The 15,172-nt window shown below is 44.3% G+C and overlaps 1 protein-coding gene across 5 annotated transcripts in view; it reads left to right on the top strand.

Annotated features, from left to right (window-relative positions):
* DNAAF9 (dynein axonemal assembly factor 9) overlaps window positions 1–15,172 on the top strand; it is a 165,756-nt gene continuing 150,584 nt past the window's right edge. For all 5 annotated transcript variants that reach the window (XR_006891119.1, XM_046679049.1, XM_046679051.1 and 2 more), the window contains exon 1: window positions 1–415. Coding sequence is in view for 4 of the 5 variants with exons in the window: in XM_046679049.1 (XP_046535005.1) it covers window positions 333–415 (83 nt within the window). In the remaining variant the exon portion in view is untranslated. The remainder of the gene's footprint in view (window positions 416–15,172) is intronic.

The following is a 15,172-nucleotide window of genomic DNA, read 5'->3' on the forward strand; positions in this document are numbered from 1 at the left end:
CGCAGAGAATGCCCCTCCCTGATGCAAGGCCTTAGGACAGTGAAGGGCGGCGGCGTGGTGGCCCTCACCCTGGAGACCGGCGGTCCCCACGTCCAGCCAGGCCGCCTGGCAGCTTAAGGAGGGCGCAGCCCCCAACCCTGCTCGTCCCGACGCCCCCATCCACGCTCCTTGCGCACGTCTGGCCCCGCCCCCGCCCCGACGTGCCTCCGCGCGCCGCGCCCCCCGCCCACCCGGCACGCCCCGCCGCCCCGCCTGGCCGCCGCGAGCCTGGAGCTTCCCCGCGGGCCAGAGCGACCCTCGCCGCACACGGTCCTCTTCCGCCGCCCGCCGCCATGGACGTGTACCCCCCGCAGCGGCTAGGGCTGCCCCGCTTGCGGTCCCCCGGCGGCCCCGGCCGCGGGTCGCCCTCCGTCAGGTACGCGGGGCCGAGGCCGCCGAGGGGCGGCCGGGCCGGGGGTTGCGGGGTGTTGGGGTTCAGCGACGCCTGCCGCCGCAGGGCGTGGCCCGACATGGCTTCCTTGCGGACGGTTTTTCACTAAACGGCTCCCGGAGGAACGTTGCCCCAGGAATAGCGCCGTGTGTAGCGGCTCCCACAATGGCTCCCCTATAGACAACCCCACAACGGCTCCCCTGTGAAGATCCCCTACTGTGACGTCCTCACCCCCGTAGAACGTTTTCCCCAGGAAAGATTCCTCTATAGAGAACTTCCACAGTGTCTTTTTTATGGATAACTCGCTAGCCTTCCCCATAGAATATTTCCCCCAGAAACGGCTATCTAGAGAGAAACCCACACACAATAGCTCCCCTGGATAGAACCCCCCAAATGGGTTTCGCTAGAAACGGCTTACCTATAATGCCCCCCTACAGTAGGTCTCCTTAGAGCCTTTCCCTTTGACAGCGGCTTCGCTAAAGAATACCCCCCTCCCGCCCCTACATACACACCCACTGACAGCATCTTCCCTATTGCGCGTTTCCCCACCTCCCCCTGCCCCAGCCTGCATCGCGACGCACCCTCACTCCACAATGGGGAGCTCAGGTTGTGGGGAGGTGGACGTCATTAGGGGAGCAGGAGGGAAAACTAACTGGATGGATAGGGAAAAGAGGCCCAGGACCCCCAAAAGCGGCGGACTCCAGGCCCCTGAGCCTAGAGACAGAACCCCGGGGTGCCTCTGAGTGAGGAGGGTGGTATTGGGCAGGGTCCGCGCCTCTTAGAGGAAGATCCGTTTCCGATTTTTGCTCCCTTTGCCTTTGGGGCTGACCTTGATAGACTGGGCATTGTTTGTGAGGGAGCTGCTGTGGGGCTGCCGGTGGAGTGTGGAGGTTGGAATGATGGAGAGGTTGCAGCACGGAGACTGTTGAGAGGGAGGGAGAGAGAGAAAGAAATAGGCTTTGGTACTGCTAAACTGTCGTTAAACCAGAAGAGGGGGTTTTTTTTGTTTGCTTTTGCTCCATTCTGGCCACTTAGCAAAGCAAATATGGTATTGTTCCCCTTGAAAGAAGGTTGTCAACTTACGTGTTAGAACGGTTTTTCCTGTATCCTTGTTATGGTACTTAAGGCATTGTATTTTTAACTTGCTGCTAGCTGATCTGTTTTTTGTTTTTGTTTTGTTTTAACTAGACCAAATTCGTGGAGAGCAAGAGCTGGATCTTAGAATTCTGTCCTTATCTTACTTCCTGGCGTTCCTTCCCCCACCCCAGCAGCTAATGCATGTCTGTTAAATGAGTAAAGGATAGGGGAGGTGGGGGTTAGATACCGTGGCTGCATTTAGGAGTCCTAATTTGCTTCTAATTTGGCAGGTGACACTGAACTCCTGCTCTGCCCTTCAATGGAATTCCCTGTGGGCTTTACAGTTCCAAGTGTTTAGCTGCTTATGGTAACCATCTACAATCCATCCTAACGTTTCTGGCAACCAGTTTTACTGTTAGAAAGTATTTGAACTTTGTGTAGAATAGAAACTACACAGGATACTTTAGAACTTGGAGCAGCCATCCGTTAAATCTAGCTCTCTGTAGACTTGGGGTTCATCCCAGATCATCTTGAGCTTAGGACTCTTGAGTATTTGAGACTTTTAGGGAAAAAAAGAGCTTCTCGATAAAATCTGTTTCTAAAATAACTGCTGCCTTTCTTGTTTCTTGTAGCACGGCTGTGTGCAGCTTTTTTTTTAAGGTAGTGTTTTCACGTTAAAAAGATGAATGCTGACTACTACTCAAACTCTGAATCTTCTATCAAGTGGTTTAAATGGTTAGCTTTCAGATAAGGGGTAGTACAAGGAAACCCAGGGCCTGGCTGTTCTATACCTTTGTAAAAGAAATTTGATGAAGATTCCCGTCTTCTACATAAGTGAACATACTCTTCTTACCCATTGAAGCCTTTCCCTGACTTTTGACATTGAACATTGCTAGCAGATTTAGGCTTAGCACTTTCCTGTCACATATATTTGGCTTCTCTGCTGCACTCTCACTCCTGAGTGATGAAAGAGGCAGGCCTAACTGGTGCAGTTACATTCCTAAAGACCTGAAGATAGTACTTTGCAAGTCTGTGGTTCTTTTCTAGCAAGGAAGTTCATTTTCACAGATGGGAAATAGAGATCAGGAGTTAAAATATTGTTGCTCAGAACTAGAGGCTTCTTTTTAAGGAAATGGTAGCCATCAGTGCTGGCCATCAAATATTGTTGGTTTCTCTCTCCGGGACATGTGGTACAGTTGTGCTTGCTTGCCCCCTTGAAGTTGGGTAGAGCCTTTTGAGTTGCTTTTGGTCAGTGAAATGTGGGCAGGAATGATGTGTATCCCTTCATGGTCAAAGTTTCTGGTGTGTAATTTGCCACTCCCTTTCCATCTGTTATAGTGACTGTTGGGCTACAGATAGTGGCTAGTCCATCAGTCTGGGACCCAGAGCAAGCTTCCAGGTGACCTATGTTTGACATGTAGAGTGAGCAAGAAGTAAACCTTGGTTGTTTCAAGCTACTGAGATTTTGGAGTTATTACCAAATAACTATCTTGACTTGTATTAAAGAACCAGTGGAAATAGCTGATATATGCTTTCCTACTTCAAATCTTTTTCTGCAGAGAGATCTGATACTGCTCCGGACTTGCCTAACAGTTTTTACTGCCTCTTTGTATAAATAAATCCAACATAGACTATGTAGGTGTTGTGGATTCAGACAAATAAGGCCTTTGCCCTCAAAGAGCGCCTTTGTAAGTGGAGAGAGGCAAAAACAGTAAAAATCATAATACAGAGTGGTGAGAAATAAGCACTGAGGAAGAAATAGGGCTGAAGGAACAATAATGTGAGACGTTATAGTCAGTTTTGGGCTCAGCTATTGAAAGAACAGATTTACCATTTACCGATATTGGGAACCCTGGAATAAGAGCAGGTTTGTGGAGAAAATAAAGTTCAGTTTTGACCTTGTTCGTTTCAAGTTGCCTGATAGATATGCAAGTGGACATATTGGATAGGCAGTTGGATAAATTAGTCTGGCGTTCAGGAGAAAGTTTGGGATTGGAGAAACTACCGGTATGCTGATGATTCCCAAATTTGTATTTAAAGCTACAAGACTAGATAGAGATGGAAGAAGTAAATGTAGATAGAGAAGAGGACCAGCATCCAAGCTCTGGGGTATCCCATGTAGAAAAGACAGTGTTGGGGCCGGCCGGTGGCGTAGCGGTTAAGTTCTCAAGTTCCACTTCTTGGTGGCCTGGGGTTTGCCAGTTCGGATCCCAGGTGCAGGCATGGCACCGCTTTGCAAAAGCCATGCTTGCTGTGATAGGCGTCCCACATATAAAGTAGAGGAGGACGGGCACGAATGTTTGCTCAGGGCCAGTCTTCCTCAGCAAAAAGAGGAGGATTGGCAGTAGTTAGCTCAGGGCTAATCTTCCTAAAAAAAAAAAAAAAGAAAAGACAGTGTAAAACGTCTTCCAAGAGAAAATGATTTCCTACCTCTGAACTAGGAGAGGAATCAGGAACTCTCTTGGAAAGCCAAATGATAAATACTGTTGAGGGACTGATGAGGACTATTAGATTTGGTAATGTGGAGGTCGTTGATGACCTTGACAAAAACAGTTTTGGTGCAGTGGGTTCAAGAGAAAATAGGAGAGGAATTGAAGACAGTGAGTATAGATAGTCATAGTAATGTTGTTTCAAGGATTGTTATAAGGAAAAACAGAGTAATATGGTTGTGGTTGGAAGGACATGAAGTATTAGAGTTCTTTTTGTCTTTAGGTGGGCAGACGTTATAGCATGTTTGTAAGTTGATAGGAGTGATGGAGTTCGGAGAGGCAAATTGATGATTAAAGAGAGAGAAGGGACAAGTACAGGGGTGAAGTCCTTGAGTAGGTGCCAGGAATGTGATCTTGGACATGAATGGATGTTTTGGCCTCAGGCTAGATAGGCGCAGGGACAGTTCATCTGTGGTGATTATATGGACCGAAGTGCTGGTGCGTTGGTAGGTTGGTGGTGGGACAAAGTGGAAGTTCTCTTCTGATTACTTCTGTATTCTCAGTTAAATAAGAAGGAAGGTCTTCAGCTAAAAGTGAAGCGTGGAGGAGGTGTTAGAAGTTTGAAGAGAAAGAAGGTGAAACATTTACCAGGAGAGCAGGGAAACATGAGTTGAATAAGGAAATGTTTTAGGATTGCTAGGCAACACCAAGTGCCCATTTGGTGTCTGTTGTCATAAATTTAGGTGAGACCCGGTTAGCATGGTTGTGTGCTTTTTCTTGAGCTGTGTTGAACTGCTTGGATGTGGGCACTGTGGGAGGGAGTGGCTGAGGTAGGATAGAGGACATCATCGAAAGACAGAAGTCAAGGAACTGAGAGGTAAGGATAGTGGAAGGATTATATCTGTTCACATTGAGATGATCATAAATAAGCAGGAGTAGTAATAGCAGAAGAGACAGTGATCTAGAAGCTAAAATCTTTAGGGAACGTGGAAGACTGAATGACACAGAAGTTTGTAGATGTCTGTAACAAGGAGGGATAGTGGGTGGTTACTGTTTGATGGCATGAAGAAGTCATCCAAAATAAAATAAAATTTCTCAAAACCAAAGGATATGAGTTTCCAGATTAAAAGGACTCTCCGGGAATCTACCACAATTAATTTAAAACTATCCATGCCAAGACACAACATCATGAAATTTTTGAGCACTATAAAGACAAAAGAATATCTACAAATTACACAGATAGGGTCAGGAGTCATAGAATTATAGCAAGATTGGAAACTAGAAGATAATGGAGTAAGGAGTGCCTTCTGAAGGAAAGTGGATTCCCAGAATTCTGTATGCAGCCAAACTCTCAGGCAGGTGTGAGGGAAAGATAAAGACATTTCACGCATGCGAGGTGTCCAAGTTTGACCTTCCATGTGCCCTTTTTAAGAAGCCACTGGAGGATGTGCTCTAGCAAAACAGTCTGATTAAGGCGTTCCTGTGCTGAAGCTCCTCTATCTCATGTACAGGTGGGATTTCTTCCTTGTTAAGGCACTCATAAGGAAGGACCTTCTTTGTTGCCCGGGAAATTACCAAAGGACTGGGACCATTTTTTATTGCCGTTTCCCACATTGCTTGCCCTAGCCTTAGGTCAGTGTCTGGCACATGGTCAGCACTCACTAAATATGAACCACTGTTGTTAGCTATTATGAAACACTCCTTGCACTAATTATTTATTGAATGAATAGAGAATAATTACGGGTGAAGCTGTGGGCTATGTTAAATTTCATGGGTGTTCAGAGAATGAAGAATCAGTTATGAGCTAGGTGGAAGGTGGGTCACAATAGTGATGTTCTACAGAGAGCACTTCAGTAAAGCCTCACAGAGGCAGGTTCTCTTCAGGAGATGTTTATTGTCCAGTTGCGAATACCCACAGTTCTCTTTTGGGTTTATAGATCTACAGAAGTAATAATTGCTATTGTAGTGCATGTGGTCTCTGCCTTAAGAAAACTCAAAATGCAAAACAAGACTATGACTTTGTATATCTAAAAATGTCAAGTTTCACCTCTCGTGTACTTGCTTGGATGCTGGGAGGCTTGGTGTGGTGTCTATAGAAGCAAAAAGGATCTGCTTAGTTAGGCTTTTATGGCCTTATTTCTGGCCCTGGGGTAGAGGTCTAAGTATCTGCCTTTTCACGTGTGTCTGGGATGACCATGTGCTGCGGACTCTTATTTATTATGTATCATAGCATTAATGGTGCACAATATCTTGACAGTGTTATCTAGCTCTTGAGCTCTTCTCTGATGTTCTAACTTTTGGACAGGGGGAGCGAATGAGATGCAGATGCCCTCAAGAGTAACATAGCTTAAATTATTGTTGGTTTGCCCTGAAATTAAGAAAAAGCAGAGTTTGCAACTTGGTTATTTAAAGCTGTTATCTGTGATGTTGAGCCCTGGTTTAAGGAAAAGTCAGCTCTTTTGGCATGCTTTTTGTTTTCAACTTATTTTGAAATAATTTTAGATCTATAGATGAGTTGCGAATATGATACAGAGTGTTCCTATATAGCCTTCATCCCACCTCCTCTAATGTTAACATCGTACATATGACCATGGTTTGTTTATCAAAATAAATTAATGTTGGTACAGTACTTTAGGTTACTTTAAGTAAGTACTTTAGTAAACTTTTGTTTACTTAGTAAATTTTTGTTTGCTTGGAGTTTAGTACTCCAGACTTTATTTGGATTTCCCCAGTTTTTCCACTAATGCCCTTTTCTATTCCAAGATTCCATCCAAGATTCCACATTGCATTTAGATTTGGCATGCTTTTAATCCTCAGAGAAGCAAGGGAAAGTAATTGTGGATGTTTTCTGAATGAAGACTTGTAAACTGACTTTACAAAGAGCAGATTGTGTGAGGAAATGCTCAGAGAAAGCTGGAGAAAAGAAAGAAAATGGAAAATAAGATGATGTTACGCTAGAATATAGTGAACAGAGTTCCAGATAACATTTTCAGTTGGTGATGGGTAGCATTTTCTGAAGTTTTTGAATTTAGTTTGTAGAGTGTCTTATATATCCCAATTCATGAAATATGTGTAGACATGAATTGCAGTGGGGTGCAGGTTTTAGCCATTTTAGATAAGGTGTCCTATCAGTTAGGAACTACATTTGGCAGCTGGTAAAAGATGTTTAACAACGGGGCTGGCCCCGTGGCCGAGTGGTTAAGTTCGCGCGCTCCGCTGCAGGCGGCCCAGTGTTTCGTTGGTTCGAATCCTGGGCGTGGACATGGCACTGCTCATCAAGCCACGCTGAGGCAGCATCCCACACGCCACAACTAGAAGGACCCACAACAAAGAATATACAACTATGTACCGGGGGGGGCTTTGGGGAGAAAAAGGAAAAAAATAAAATCTTTAAAAAAAAAAAGATGTTTAACAATAATAACTTAAGTTTGGGGTTTATTCTGTCTTCTTGCAAAAGATTTCTATCTAGAGGGTGGGTAGGCTGGTCCTGGTATAAAGTTATCAGGGAACCAGGCCTCTTCTGTGTTTGTAGTTTGCTCTTAGCATGTGGATTCATTTTCTTCATAGCTTGGTCACAAAATGGCTGCAGGAACTCCAGCTATCATGTCTGTCAGGCAAGAAGGGGAAAGAGAAAGGACAGTTCTCCTAGTCAAGTCAGTTCCTTCCCTCCAGAAAGCTCCCCAAAAGCTTCCACATGTTGTCTTCTGCCTGTCTCATTGGTCAGCTCTAGAAGCAAAGCAGCTGGACTTATTGCTGCCCCCAATAAAATTTGGGTACTATTAGTAAAAAAGAACGGGAGAATGGATATGGATTAGGCAATGCTTTGTCTCTACCGCAGGGAAGTAGCTGTGTGAAATGGAAGTTATATTGCGTAGACTTACTAATGGCTTTGGTGAGCTAGATGAAAATGCTGAGAGAAAATTAAAGTCATCAAATAGTTAAATGATGCCAACACATTTCTCGGTCATATCGTGTGTGCACGCGTGTGTGTGCGCATAAGTCTGTATCCCTTCAGTTTGAGTCACTTTATGGCAGTGATAAACTGTGTATTGGCCATGAAAGCAGTAATGTTGGCTTTGCTTTTTCCATTGAAAGTTGTTGTTCCAGCAAAGACATCAGTGGGAAATGACATTTATTGCCTTGTGACACATCCTGCCGCCTTGCCTTTCTTCTAAGTCCCTAGTTTTGCAAAAGGAGTAAATAACTGTCGCTTTAATGCAGGGCCAGATTTCTTAAACCTGTAGTAGTCCTACAGTAGCTCCTTTTAATCAGTCCCTGAAGTCCAAATTAATGCTGATATGGCTTCTAACTCCTGCTGTTGATTTTCATCCCCAATATTTTACTATGAAAATGTTCATAAGTACAGAAAAGGTGAAAGGATTGTTCAGTGAACGTTCATGTGTATCCATACCTAGCGTCTATGCTTAATATATTCGCTATATTTGTATTATCATATGTCCTCTGTCAATCCATCGTATATTTTAATGCTTTTCAAAGTGAGTTGTAGACATTAATATGCTTCAACCCTAAACATTTCCTGGGATTGATTTTGTATTAAGAAGAATGCTTTCTGTTGCAAGTGACAGAAACCCGACTCAAAGGATTTAAGTAAAAAAGGGAATGTATTGAGAAGATCCAAGATGGCGCCGTGAGTAGTCCTCTTTGTCTCTCGCCCTTCGAGTCTACAATTATTTGGACACTTATCGCTTGACAAAGGATATCCAGACAGCATCTCAGGATGTCTGAGACACCCACGCGACTATACATCGGAAGGCGGACGGGCTTTCCTCCGGGAGGATGTGGAAATAGGTGAAAACTCTCTGACCCCGACCAGCAGCCTAGTACCCACAAGCGGCTTTCTTCCAACGGACGCCCCCAGAGGATCCACACACATCTAGGGCAGGAGCGAGCACACAACAGAGGAGCGACGGTGGAAACAGGTGACCAGAACCCTACCTAAACCCCCCGCAATTACTCCTAAACGCAGAGGGAAACTTTGGAGTTGCACACCTGAGCCCGCGGGGAGAGTCTCTCCCCGCCATTGGCGGGGAGACCCAGCCTGGTGCTCGGGGCACCCGGAGGGTCCCAGAGAGAGTCACGGAGGGTATGGAGGTCTCCCAGTTGCCGTTGCCCGCCCCGTGGGACTAGGGATTGCCAGAGATCTTGGAGAGGACCGGGGCTGGGGGAACTTTCAAAGGCCGGTTCTGCGACCCGGAGGGGAAGCGCCGGAGCTCCGCCCAGGCAGCAGACAAAACTCTCTGTCTGCCATTAGCAGAGGGGCCACGCCCAGCATTCAGGGCTCCCGGGAGAGGCCCGGAGAGAAGCCCAGAGGGCGGGGCGACCCCCAGCTGCCGTTGCCCGCCCCGTGGGACTAGGGATTGCCGGAGATCTCGGAGAGGACCGGGGCTGGGGGAACTTTCAAAGGCCGGTTCTGCGACCCGGAGGGGAAGCGCCGGAGCTCCGCCCGGGCAGCAGACAAAACTCTCTGTGTGCCGTTAGCAGAGGGGCCACGCCGTGCATTCACGGCTCCGGGAGAGGCCCGGAGAGAATCCCAGAGGGTGGGGCGACCCCCAGCTGCCGTTGCCCGCCCCGTGGGGCTAGAGATTGCCAGAGATCTCGGAGAGGACCGGGGCGGGGGGAACTTTCAAAGGCCGGTTCTGCGACCCGAAGGGGAAGCGCCAGAGTTCCGCCAGGCAGCAGACAAAACTCTCTGTCTGCCATTAGCAGAGGGGCCACGCCCAACATTCAGGGCTCCCGGGAGAGGCCCGGAGAGAAACCCAGAGGGCGGGGCGACCCCCAGCTGCCGTTGCCTGCCCCATGAGACTAGGGATTGCCGGAGATCTCGGAGAGGACTGGGGCTGGAGAGAGTTCCAGAGACCCAGCTTAGTAGCCTAGGGGGAAACCCTACAGGCTCACAGCAGCCTTAGGGAAAGCCTCTGCACAGCACCAGTAGAAGGCACCCAGCCGCCAGCCACAAGGCTGGAAGACCCCAGGGCAAAAGCAGCATAGCTAGGTGTACTAACCACAGACTGTAGAAGATGCCAATAGCTCTCCAGCGACCCATAGAGGACAAGTGAGATGCGGTGGGTGCCGACAGCAACGGAGCGACAAATATAAGTGATCCCACCCCTGGCCGCTGGAAAAGCCCATAACACCGTTGCAGACCCCAAGGAGAGAGCACATCTAGGTGGGCTGCAACAGTAGGCACCTGCAGCCTGAAGCCCCCCTGTGACGGCCCCCACGGCAGAGGAGGGAATCCAAAGGGCCACTGTGGCTACGAAGAGGGGCCCAGGCCCAGTTAGCAACTACGGACAGGGTTCCTGGTTGGTGCAGTATAAACAGCTGCTCCCCCACCGCAGCAGCTGAAACAAGTGAAAGGAGCAACTAAACTCTATCTCCATGCGGAGGCACAAATCAACAACATCAAGCAATATGAAAAAATACATTAAATCTCCAGAACAGAAAGAAAGTAACAAATACACAGAAAACAATCCCAAAGAAAATGAGATATATAACCTAAATGATGATGACTTCAAAACAGCCATCATTAAGATTCTCAATGAGTTAAGAGAGAATTCTGACCGACAACTCAACGAGTTCGGGAGCTATGTCACAAAAGAGTTTGATACGATAAAGAAGAACCAAACAGAAATATTGGAAATGAAGAACACAATAGAGGAGATTAAGAAAAATCTAGATGCTCTGAACAGTAGGGCCGATAATATGGAGGAAAGAATTAGCAATTTGGAAGATGGCAATATAGAATTGTTGCAGGCAGAGGAGGAGAGAGAAGCAAGACTTAAAAGAAATGAAGAAACTCTCCGAGAATTATCAGACACAATTAGGAGATGCAACGTAAGGATTATAGGTATACCAGAGGGAGAAGAGAAGGAGAAAGGGGCAGAAAACCTATTCAAAGAAATAATGGCTGAGATCTTCCCAAATCTGGTGAGGGAGATGGATCTTCAGGTGACAGAAGCCAATAGATCTCCAAACTTTATCAATGCAAGAAGACCAACTCCACGCCATATAGTAGTGAAGCTAGCAAAAGTCAACGACAAGGAGAAAATATTAAGGACAGCCAGGCAAAAGAAACTAACCTACAAAGGAACCCCCATCAGGCCATCAGCAGATTTCTCAGCAGAAACTTTACAGGCTAGAAGAGAGTGGAATGATATATTCAAAAATCTGAAGGACAAAAATCTACAGCCGAGAATTCTCTACCCAGCGAAAATATCCTTCAAATACGATGGAGAAATAAAAACTTTCCCAGATAAACAAAAATTAAGGGAGTTCATTGCCAAAAAACCTCCTCTTCAGGAAATCCTCAGGAAAACCCTCATTCCTGAAAAATCCAAAAAAGGAAAGGGGCTACAAAACCAAGAGCAGAGGAGATAAGTAGAAGGACAACAACAGAGAGTAGCAGCTCTACATCAGAACAGATTAAACCATGGGACGAGAAACAAAGGAAACTGAAGAAAACCGGAAAACAAGACACAAAATGGTAGTGGTAGGCCCCCACGTCTCAATAATCACTCTAAATGTAAATGGATTGCACTCCCCAATCAAAAGACACAGAGTGGCAGGATGGATCAAAGAACAAGATCCAACAATATGCTGCCTCCAGGAAACACACCTCAGCCCCAAAGACAAACACAGACTCAGAGTGAAGGGATGGAGAACAATACTCCAAGCTAACAATGAACAAAAGAAAGCAGGTGTCGCTATACTAATATCAGACAAGGTAGATTTCAAAGCAAAACAGATAAAGAAAGATAAAGAGGGACAGTATATAATGATAAAAGGGACTCTCCACCAAGAAGACATAACACTTATAAATATATATGCACCCAACACAGGAGCACCAAAATTTGTAAAGCAACTCTTAATAGAACTAAAAGAAGACATCAACAACAATACAATAATAGTAGGGGACCTCAACACACCATTAACACCAATGGACAGAACATCCAGACAGAAAATCAACAAGGAAATAATAGAATTAAATGAAAAATTAGACCAGATGGACTTAATAGATATATATAGAACACTTCATCCAAAAACAGCAGGTTACACATTCTTCTCAAGTGCACATGGAACATTCTCAAGGATTGACCATATTTTGGGAACCAAAGCAAACATCAATAAATACAAGAGAGTTGAAATAATATCAAGCATCTTTTCTGATCATAACGCTATTAAACTAGAAATCAACTACAAGAAAAAAGCAGAGAAAGGTGCAAAAATGTGGAGACTAAACAACACGCTTCTCAACAAACAATGGATCATTGAAGAAATTAAAGAAGAAATCAAATATTATCTCGAGACAAATGAAAATGAGAACATGCCATACCAAATCATTTGGGATGCAGCAAAAGCAGTCCTAAGAGGGAAATTCATCGCAATACAGGCTCACCTCACTAAACAAGAAAAAGCTCACGTAAGCAACCTCAAACGACACCTAACAGAACTAGAAAAAGAAGAACAAACAAAGCCCAGAGTCAGTAGAAGGAGGGAAATAATAAAAATAAGAGCAGAAATAAACGATATTGAAACAAAAAAGACAATAGAAAGGATCAATGAAACAAAGAGTTGGTTCTTCAAAAGAATTAACAAAATTGACAAACCCCTAGCCAGACTCACCAAGAAAAGAAGAGAGAAATCGCAAATTAATAAAATCAGGAATGACAGAGGAGAAATCACAACAGATACCAATGAAATACAAGAGATCATAAGAGAATACTATGAAAAACTATATGCCAACAAATTGAACAACTTGGAAGAAATGGACAAATTCCTAGACTCCTACAATCTCCCCAAACTGAATCAGGAAGAAATGGAGAATCTGAATAGACCAATCACAAGTAAGGAAATAGAAACGGTAATCAAAAACCTCCCCAAAAACAAGAGTCCAGGACCAGACGGCTTCTCTGGAGAATTCTACCAAACATTCAAAGAAGACTTAATACCTATTCTCCTCAAACTGTTCCAGAAAATTGAGAAAGATGGAGAACTCCCTAACACATTCTATGAAGCCAACATCACTCTGATCCCCAAACCTGACAAGGACAACACAAAGAAGGAGAACTACAGGCCGATATCACTGATGAACATAGATGCAAAAATCCTCAACAAAATTTTGGCAAACCGATTACAGCAATACATCAAAAAGATTATACACCATGATCAAGTGGGATTTATACCAGGGACACAGGGATGGTTCAACATCTGCAAGTCAATCAACGTGATACACTACATCAACAGAATGAAAAACAAAAACCACATGATCATCTCAATAGATGCAGAGAAAGCATTCGACAAGATCCAACACCCATTTATGATAAAAACCCTCAGTAAAATGGGTATAGAAGGAAAGTACCTCAACATAATAAAGGCCATATATGATAGACCCACAGCCAACATCATACTCAATGGACAAAAGCTGAAAGCCATCCCTCTGAGGACAGGAACAAGACAAGGGTGCCCACTTTCACCACTCCTATTCAACATAGTACTGGAGGTGCTGGCCAGAGCAATTCGGCAGGAAAAAGAAATAAAAGGAATCCAAATAGGTAACGAAGAAGTAAAACTCTCGTTGTTTGCAGATGACATGATCTTATACATAGAAAACCCCAAAGAATCCACAGAAAAACTATTAGAAATAATCAACAACTACAGCAAAGTAGCAGGGTATAAAATTAACGTGCATAAATCAGCATTTCTATACACTAACAATAAACTAACAGAAAAAGAACTCAAGAACTCTATCCCATTCACAATCACAACGAAAAGAATAAAATACCTTGGGATACATTTAACCAAGGAAGTGAAGGATCTATACAATGAAAACTACAAGACTTTCTTGAAAGAAATAGGCGATGACATAAAGAGATGGAAAAACATTCCTTGCACATGGATTGGAAGAATAAACATAGTTAAAATGTCCATACTACCTAAAGCAATATACAGATTCAATGCTATCCCAATCAGAATCCCAAGAACATTCTTCACAGATATTGAACAAACAATCCTAAAATTCATATGGGGCAACAAAAGACCGCGAATTGCTAAAGCAATCCTGAGCAAGAAAAACAAAGCCGGCGGAATCACAATCCCCGATTTCAAAACATACTACAAAGCTACAGTGATCAAAACAGCATGGTACTGGTACAAAAACAGGTCCACAGATCAATGGAACAGAATTGAAAGCCCAGAGATAAAACCACACATCTATGGACAGCTAATCTTCGACAAAGGAGCAGAGGGCCTACAATGGAGAAAAGAAAGTCTCTTCAACAAATGGTGCTGGGAAAACTGGACAGCCACATGCAAAAGATTGAAAATTGACCATTCTTTTTCACCACACACCAAAATAAACTCAAAATGGATCAAAGACCTAAAGATTAGGCCTGAGACAATAAGTCTTTTGGAAGAGAATATAGGCAGTCCACTCTTTGACATCAGTTTCAAAAGAATCTTTTCGGACACTGTAACTCCTCAGTTGAGGGAAACAATAGAAAGAATAAACAAATGGGACTTCATCAGACTAAAGAGCTTCTTCAAGGCAAGGGAAAACAGGATTGAAACAAAAAAACAGCTCACTAATTGGGAAAAAATATTTACAAGCCACTTATCCGACAAAGGGTTAATCTCCATAATATACAAAGAACTCACACTGCTTAACAACAAAAAAACAAACAACCCGATCAAAAAATGGGCAGAGGACATGAACAGACATTTCTCAAAAGAAGATATGAGTATGGCCAATAGACACATGAAAAGATGTTCATCATCGCTAATCATCAGGGAAATGCAAATCAAAACTACACTAAGATATCACCTTACCCCCGTTAGATTGGCAAAAACATCCAAAACCAAGAACGACAAATGTTGGAGAGGTTGTGGAGAAAGAGGAACCCTCATACACTGTTGGTGGGAATGCAAACTGGTACAGCCACTATGGAAAACAGTATGGAGATTTCTCAAAAAGTTAAAAATAGAAATACCCTATGACCCAGCCATCCCATTACTGGGAATCTATCCTAAGAACCTGATATCAGATATCTCAAGAGTCCGTTGCACCCCTATGTTCATCGCAGCATTATTTACAATAGCCAAGACGTGGAACCAGCCTACATGCCCAGAAACTGATGATTGGATAAAGAAGATGTGGTATATATACACAATGGAATACTACTCAGCCATAAAAAAAGACGAAATTGGCCCATTCACAACA

The sequence above is a fragment of the Equus quagga genome, chromosome 12, assembly GCF_021613505.1.
Source record: "Equus quagga isolate Etosha38 chromosome 12, UCLA_HA_Equagga_1.0, whole genome shotgun sequence".
Taxonomy (NCBI): Eukaryota; Metazoa; Chordata; class Mammalia; order Perissodactyla; family Equidae; genus Equus; species Equus quagga.